At 36.4% G+C, this 9,121-nt stretch overlaps 1 protein-coding gene across 3 annotated transcripts in view; it reads right to left on the minus strand.

Moving 5' to 3' along the window:
• Window positions 1-2,006: 2,006 nt before the first annotated feature.
• Window positions 2,007-9,121, minus strand: part of LOC102253889 (solute carrier organic anion transporter family member 1B3) — a 49,686-nt gene continuing 42,571 nt past the window's right edge. For all 3 annotated transcript variants that reach the window (XM_005869578.2, XM_014542349.1, XM_014542351.1), the window contains 3 exons: window positions 7,927-7,991; window positions 6,065-6,182; window positions 2,007-3,008 (listed from right to left, as the gene is read on the minus strand). In XM_005869578.2, the coding sequence (XP_005869640.2) occupies window positions 2,819-3,008; window positions 6,065-6,182; window positions 7,927-7,991 (373 nt within the window). In that variant the 3' untranslated portion in view covers window positions 2,007-2,818. The remainder of the gene's footprint in view (window positions 3,009-6,064; window positions 6,183-7,926; window positions 7,992-9,121) is intronic.

Consider the following 9,121-nt stretch of genomic DNA (forward strand, 5'->3'; position numbering starts at 1 on the left):
ATATATTTTGTCCTTTTACTTTTTCCTTCCTGAACTGTGGGGTATCGAGTCTCAGCAAGAAGCCATCTTGCAAATATAAGGCCATACTTTCTTTATTTTTATAGGGAAATATCTCTTCAGACTTGTTACTTAGTAATCTAGTAATGGGGTGGTTTTTGAAATTTCTGCCTGTGTGATTATTGAATCTTTCCTCAGTTCTTACAGCCTGAAAAAAGGTTGATATCCTATATAATAAAGAGATAATATGCAAATAGTTGTCACACCCTCATGCCACCACATGGTAATGGCTCAGACACTTAACACTTAGGAGAGAGGAATGGGGACCATCCAGGCTGCGGCCTGGGAGAGGGACAAGCCACACGCCCTGTGGTCCCAGGTGCCAGTGGTTGTGTCTGCACCTGCGGCCTGGGAAAAGGACAAGCTGTCTGCCCTGTGGTCCTGGGCGCCAGTGGCTGGGTCTGCACCTGCAGCCCTGGAGAAGGACATGCCACCCACGCCATGGTCCCAACACCAGCGGCTGCACCTGCGGCCCAGGAGAGGGACAATCCACACATCCCATGGTCCCCGCGGTCCTGGGCACTAGCGGCTGTGCCTGCCACCTGGGAGAGGGACAAGCCACCTGCCCCATGGTCCTGGGCAACAGCACCTGCAGATGTGGCCTAGGAGAGGGACAAGCCACCTGCCCCATGATCCCAGGCGCCTGCGGCTGCAGCCCAGGCAAAGCTGCCCGCCCATGGTTCCCTGCAGCTGCGGCCAGCCTGGGCAAATCTGGCTTGGGTCCTGGGTGCCTGTGGCTGGCCAGAGGGAGGAGGGAATCCTGGGTCCCAGGTGTGAGGCGAGGCAGAGGTAATTAGGGGCAATTAGGCCATCAGGGGAGCAGTTAGGGGCGATCAGGCCGGTAGGGGAGCAGTTAGGGGAGATCAGGCAGGCAGACAGAGGTGGTTAGGGGTGATCAGGCAGGCAGGCAGAGGGGTTTGGGGCGATCAGGTAGGCAGGCAGGAGAGAGTGGTTAAGCCAGCGGTCCCAGATTGCGAGAGGCAGTTGGACATCCCCCAAGGGGTCCCGGATTGGAGAGGATGCAGGCCGGGCTGAGGGACCCGCCCCACCCCCCCGTGCATAAATTTCATGCACCGGGCCTCTATATAACTTATAGGCCAATTCCCAGATTCTAGCAAGTTGTGTGACTTTGCTATACTCAGGAATATCTCCTCCTATCCTGCAGTTCGGTTTTCAGTTATCAAGAACTCTATATGGAGTTTTTGTTGTGTTTTGTTTTTAAAGAAGTCCAGGCTGTATCACAAAAATTCTTTGAATCAGAATCTCTAAGGTGAGTATAAGATAAGGCTATTTTTTTTAAAGTTTCACAGGTGATTCTGGTAGCAAAAAATATTTCTTTTAACCTATTGGCATAAACACTATAATTTCTAGCATGCACTATAATCCTCCTATCCTGCAGTTTGGTTTTCAGTTATCAAGAACTCTATATGGAGTTTTTGTTGTGTTTTGTTTTAAAAGAAGTTCAGGCTGTATCACAAAAATGCTTTGAATCAGAATCTCTAAGGTGAGTATAAGATAAGTATTTTTTTTTAAAGTTTCACAGGTAATTCTGGTAGCAAAAAATATTTCTTTTAACCTATTGGCATAAACACTATAATTTCTAGCATGCACTATAATAATGCTGATGTCACTAGCAAATCCAATATTTAAATATTTGTTCTCTTTCACTCTACTTCTTGTCCTATTTGTAGGGATGTGAAAGAAGTCTGTTTGTGCACCAAAAACAAACAAATAAAGACACACACAAAACTATACAATTGATTTTCTGGTGCAGCCTGGCTGGGGTGGCTCAGTGGTTGAGCATCAACTCATGAACCAAGAGGTCACTGGTTCAATTCCAGGTCAGGGCACATGCCTGGGTTGCAAGCTCGATTTCCAGGGGGTGTGCAAGAGGGAGCCAATCAATGATATTTCTCTCTCATTGATGTTTCTATCTTTCCATTCTCTTTTCTTCTCTCTCTAAAATCAATAAAAATATATTTAATTTTTTAAAAGTATCTGGTGCAGACTCCACTTTTTTCAGAGAGCAGACAGATGAAATGAAGACACACCTGTTAAACGGGCTTTGCTTTTTCAAGTTAACATCAGTTTTTCTTCATTTCCCTGAGCTCAAAAGAAACAACACATTCTGTAATGTGTTGTCTGATAACCATAGCTTACAAATTTTTGTTTATTTCTTCATCAGTATTTTAATGGGAGGTTGGAAGAAGATGCATTAGGGGTTGCTAGACAAATTCAATTAAGGTCTGTGAAAGATATGACTTAATACATACATGACAGATGGCATATGGCATAAATCCTCCATTATACTAGACTTTGGGCTTGAGTAACTGCTTTGTTTTTTTAAAAAGGTTTAAGGCTTTTCTCCTTATTTAGGCTATGAATTTCTCTCCTCATTTTTTTTTTTACTTCCACCTATTTTCTAGTCACTTGCTTTATTGAGTTACACAAATACTTTTTCTTCTATTACATACTACTCTCACTTCAAATTTGCATGGTTCATATATTCTAATCTTAACCACAAATGCACAGTCATATAACAATGAGTACTCACATTCATTTTCATTTATAGTTTGTTTCATTATTGTAAATTCATAGGTAATTCATTGCCCCATCATATGTAAAGAGTATGGGAATAGTTAGTAAAAGGACCAGAAAATACACAAAAATAACATCCTATTGAATTAATACAATGTTGGTTGGAAACCCAGCAAGAAAAGACTTTTTTTTTCAACCCTTACACATATGTTTCACAGTCGGCTCAGGCAGAAGGTACAGCACCCCCATCATTATTTAAGAATTCTACGTTTGCTTCATTCACAGATTTTCTTCTATTTTCTGATGCCTTGGTATCTTTTCCTTGATATACTTTTTTCATAGCATAAATAAATACAATAAACAAAATAACTGTTGTGAATTTTAAGCTCTCAATCAAGCCCAGGAAGGTCTTTCTGTGAAAAGAGAAAGAAAGTCAATTTTTATTTTAAACTGTGTGAAACACTTTACACACAGCTTCTCTCCAGTATTCAGAAGACCTTAAAGGCAGAAAACAAACAAATGATGTTTGAAATTATACATGAAAATATTAAGGCAGGAATTCTAGTTATTCTTTTTATTGGAGCACAAGGAAGTTTTTATTATTTTAAATGAAATATTTAGCCACAGAATCTAAGGCTGATTAATGATCTACCCAGTGCTTTCTATAAAGTCAGGACTGGATAAAGAAGATGGGGTACATACTAGTATACACATGGAATACTACTCAGCCACAAGAAAGGATGAAATAGTGCCATTTGCAACAACATAGATGGACCTTGAGAACATTATGCTAGTGAAATAAATCAGACAGAAAAAGCTAAGAACCATATGATTTTGCTCATATGTGGAATATAAAACTTTAAGTTACGAACACAAACAGCAGAGTAGTGGTTGCCAGAGGGAAGGGGTGGGGAGAAAAGGGGGTTCTAATATGAGGTGACAGGAGAAGATTTGGCTTGGGTGGTGGGCACATGGTGCAATGTACAGATCTTGTAACACAGAAAGCCACACATGAAACCAATATGTTCATGTTGACCAATGTCAATTTAATAAGTAAAAAAATTAAAGTGAGGTATATTTGGAATGCTTTAACTTTCTCAAAGACAGATTAGTTTATGTGGAATGTAATAGATTATAAAGGAAATGAATTGACGGAGATAATAAAATTGAATCCACTTCGATTGAACCAGGAGCCACTGTTTAGTTTATAGGCTAAATGCAGTCCAAAATGCCCTGCAGTGTGGCCTCCTGGAAGTATTTAACAAAACCACACGAAATGATGTAGCACACATGGTCTATTCCTGGGATTCTCAACTGTGGCTGCACATTAAAACCACCTGAAGAGATTTCAAAACGCCCATGTCTAGGCCACATTCTTTGACAAATTAAATAAAATATCTCTGAAGGCGTGACACAGAAATTTGTATATTTTAAAAGCGTCTCAGGTGATTATAATGAGCAGGAAAGATTGAAGACCACTGACCTAGTAGGTTAGGAAGCACTCGCTGGCCTCAAGGCAGTGTTAACTACCTGTTCACAAGTTTTATGAAAAAAAATTTTTTGAACAATTATTAGTTTTGATTGAAGATGAATGGCATTAATCATATAATTTTGACCTGTTTAAACTTAAGTTCATTCAAATTGCTGTAGGATCTTGTGGTGTACTAAATATGATGAAAGAAATATTTTAAAATCTACAAAAATATTTGCTTCATGCTTGGGTATGTCAAGTAGTAATACACTAATGTTAAGCTTTTCAAAACTTTTACTGCCACCAAGAAAAATTAATATGGGTTTCTTATTATGTGATTGTTATTGAGAAAATTTGAGTAAGTTGTGTTTAAATTTAGGATTAATATAAAGATATTTTTTTTTATTTTTTGAATTAGCAATTGTTGATATTCTTTGTCTATGCTAGATAAAATCAATGAACAATTACATGGTTACCTCAAAATAATAAATCCAAAAAATCACTAGGTGACAATTTAACTTTTTGTTGACTATTCATTGGTGAGCACACTGCTGTTTTAAAAAGTTGCACATTAAGCCATCTTTATGCAATTACTTTGCAATGTAGTATTTTAGACATGAACACAACTGTCCAAAGAAAAAGTGATAAGGCCTGTGAGTGAGCTCCAAAGTGCATAGAATTATAAAGAGGGATAGCTATTTCTAGCTGGCTGAAATGGTGCAAATTTTGGGAAAGATTATGTAGTTTGAATCATAAAGTATGTAGCTTTTTCAGACTGCCTTCTTTCACTTAGCAATGTGCATTTAGGTTTCTGCCTTGTCTTTTTTTGTTTTGTTTTGTTTTTAGCGTGATAGCTCATTTTTTAAATTATTGAATAAAATTCTGTTGTATAAACGTACCACAGTATGTTTACCTACTTACCTACTGAGGGACATGATGTTTGCTTCCATATTTTGGCAATTATGAATAAAGCTGCTATAAATATAAAAGTGTAGGCTTTTATGTGGATATATGTTTCCAGCTCATTTGAGTAAATGATTAGGAGCACAATTACTTGATTATACAATAAACCTAAGTTTAGCTTTGTAAGAAACTGTCAGAGACTTTTTAAACTGGCGGTACCATTTTGCCTTCTCACCAGCAATAAGAGTTCCTGTTGTTCCACATCATTTCCAGCATATGGCATTGTTTATTTTCAATTTTTAAAAAGCTCTTTATATGCTGAGGACATTTTCCTTGCGTCTATGTTATGAGTTACAAATTCTTTTTCCAGTTTAACTTTTGTCTTTGAACTTTGCTTAAGATAACTTTTGTGATACAGTGTTTTAAAAATATTTTATCATTTTTTTTTCTACTATGGTTTTGAGGATTTGGGTCACACTTAGAAACACATTCCTGCTTCCTAGATAATTAAAAGAATGTCTATCATAATTTCTTCTAATACTTGTATTTTCAAATTTTAATATTTGATTAATCTGCAATTAATTTTTATTTACAGTTAACATATTATTTCCATGATTTTTCTAGCTGTCTACCTAGTTGTTTCCTTATGAATAGAATAGTATGGAAATGATTCTTTCCTCTTTGTTTCCCATTGGCCTATAATTTAGAGCCCCAGATGATTATTTTGTATCTTCAAAGAGAAGTCAGAGACCATTAAATATAGCTGCTGTATGAGGGGAATGTTTGGAAACAAAAGAGATTTGGGTAGAAATCCAAGATCTTTTTGTCACTAGCTGTGTGATATTTGAGCATTATTCATTCTCTTTAAATTTTAGTTTCTTCATATTTAAAGAAAAGGAGAAATATAATCATATTCTACAGTTTTTATGAGTATTAATATTAGATATCAGATTGCTGATACAACACTGGATATAGTTCATTAAATGATGGCTATAATTAATACTATTATTATACTGTCAATAATATATCATTCTTTAAATTCTTTAAGTTAATCAAAGAAAAACAAATTAATAAGACACATTAATGACAACTTACCCATAAAGTGAGGAATTATAGATCCTACAAGAACCTTGCTTCCCAGAGCTACTGATGGACCACTTCATACATGATCTATCAATCAGAGCCCCAAAATATATAGGAGCTAGAATTCCTCCTGCAACATGAGATGAAATGTCAATCCAAGGAACACATTTCAAATGTAATGGTGTAATCCACATTGATACATTTGGGATTAAGTAAAAAGTTAAAAACTTTGCAGGACTCTTCCATTGTTTTAGCCTAACTCTACTCAAGAATCAAGATTATTGGGAATCTCAAAGGATAAAAGGGGTCAAATATACGGTGACAGAATGATTTGACTTTGGGTGGTGGACACACAATGCAATATAGAGATAATATATCATAAAATTGTATCCTTGAAACATATAATCTTTTTAACCAATGTCACCACAAGAAATTTAATAAAAATTAAAAAACAATTCAAAAACCATATATAATAGCACAGACATCTTTTATCAACTCTCACCCTTACCACCACACATAGGAACACTATATGCCTGTATACTCTGTTCTGCTTATAGTGCCAATTGATTTAAGCCTGATTGGTGAAAAGAAGAATGTTGTTTGTAAAATATGAATGTTATATTGGTTCATATCCCCCCCTTTTAAAAAAAATTTAATTTTTTTATTGATTTCAGAGAGGACGGGAGAGGGAGAGAGAGAGAGAAACATCAATGATGAGAGAGAATCATTGATCCGCTGCCTTGCTCCAGCCTCCCTCCACAACCTGGGCATGTGCCCTTGACTGGAATCGAACCTGAGACCCTTTAGTCCACAGGCCAACGCTCTATCCACTGAGCCAAGCTGGCTAGGCCACTCTCCCCCTTTTTTTTTGGCAAAGAGAGCTGGAAGAGTGGAGATAGACATAGCTTCACAGGGAAATGAAAAAGCTCCCAGCTTAACTGCTGCCAAAGCAGGAGATTTTCAACTCCATTTTTAAAAAAATTAAAAGGTAAGTGCCAACACCAAGACTTCCTCCCCAATTGTTTTTGAATTGGTAGTCAGTAGGCATTTTTTCCATAGAAGCAATAGGTTCCATTGTGTCATATTTTGGACATATCAAAATAGGATGCCCACAAACTAGGATGACAAAATTCCTTTTTTATTCTATTTTATGTTATAGAGGAACTTCCATTATCCTCAGTCTCATTTCAGCATATCTGGCTCCCCAAATTCTATGTTTATCTGCTAGCTTCTGTGCTCTAGATTATGGAGTAAGGCCTCTCCATTGGATCTGGAGAGAGGAAACAACAAACCCTGAAATTTCCCTAGCTTTCATTCAAAACACTCTCTTATTCTAACATGCTCATTTCTTTTAGTTCTCATTCCCTCTTGCATTTTAAACTTCTGATAAAAGTTAGCTGCCCCAGCCTAGAGAACTAGGCAGTGGGAAGTGAGGTAGCGTTAAGTCCACTTCTGTTGTTTTGTAGTCTCAGTCTGACTGCATTCCCAGGCCCCTCCTGAGCTGTTTGGAGTACTAACCCCCTCAGTGTAAAAGGAAAGCCCTCTACTCTGCTTATGGGAAGAAATATTCTTAAGTCTGAAAGTAAAACAAAACAAAACAAACTTTACAGACCATCTATTTTTGTGCTGGAAAAAGTGTAAAACAAATATGATTCCTTATTCTAGTTAAAGATGGACTTGAACTAGAATTAACAAATTCTCTTTTATTTCACCCAGTTTTTCTCTGTCGTATATTATTTGTCATTTATCACAAAAATGGAAATCAAATTTATTCATACTTTTTTAACTTTCTTAAAATTTGAAATTAATTATATTCAGTCTTTGAGCTTTGATGTAAAAATTTCTATCTTGAATTTATAACCTATTTATCATACCTAGTGCTCGTATAGTGAGTGTATGGAAACCCACTGCAAGTGATTTCAGTTCAGGTTGAACATTTCTGAAATAAAATAAAGGCAAAAACTTCATTAAACATCTTTAAAATGCCAAGCTGAGTTCAATGTTGAAACATTTCTGTGTCATTGTTCTTCATGGTTGAATAAAAACCCTTAAGCAAATAACTGACTTTATTTAAATTACGTTTTCAGTTGTTTTAAAAGGAAAATATCTGAATGATAATAATAATTATTTTTACCTTATTTATTTAATGCATTATGATTTCAGGACAATTTAACAAACATTTTCACATTGGCTCCTTATGAAATCCTATAAGATAGTGGTCAGAACAGACATTATTATGTCTAGGAAGAAATTGAGTCTGTGTGGTTTATTTAGTTGACAGGCCATGAGCACACACTTTAGATCTAGGTCACAGAACAACTCTTTCTACCATCTTATTTCTGTCATTGCTGTTAACAGAAAAGTTGACTAATATGATTCAGGAACTACATAATACAACCATGGGGGTGGGGGTCAAAAATATCTGTACTTTAGTGTCTAATTCTAATGTATATTTTTATTTTAGAGTCTGCTTCCCAAAAGTTTTCTTTTGATAAAATCAAAGGCTGGTGAGAGATCAATGCCTGTTTTTGACATATGGTAATGTTAATCTTAACCACTTTCTCAATATGATAAAATATAAATGCCATCAATGATGGAACAAAGATCTCTCAAACCCCAGTTTTCTTCATGAGAGATTTTAAACTCAGAAGCTAAGACTGGTTGAGATGCAAACTAATATGAGATGATTTTCTCTAAGTTAAAATCTGCAATTTGGCAAATATGGAAAACTTCTCCTTTTGAGTAGACAACATTTATATTAAGGTGGAGTAGTATCTGTGAAATAAATTAGTATAAAAATTTCACAATACTCAGGGTTAGAGTAGAATTTAAACAATTTTAGACTCAGTTTATAGGTCTATATTCATTTTTACAAAGTCAATATGTTTGTTTGTTTGTTTTTCCCTTTCCATGTCATGCTGTTGGCTGACAGTTACTTGTAGTCAACTACTTAGGTCTTATATTATAAGTATAATTAGATGCTTACCCAGGTCACCATCTTTATACATATACTAGAGGCCTGGTGCACGAAATTCGTGCACAGGGGTGGGGGGGAGGGGGGGGGGGGAG

The sequence above is a fragment of the Myotis brandtii genome, unplaced genomic scaffold (assembly GCF_000412655.1).
Source record: "Myotis brandtii unplaced genomic scaffold, ASM41265v1 scaffold299, whole genome shotgun sequence".
NCBI classification, from domain to species: Eukaryota; Metazoa; Chordata; class Mammalia; order Chiroptera; family Vespertilionidae; genus Myotis; species Myotis brandtii.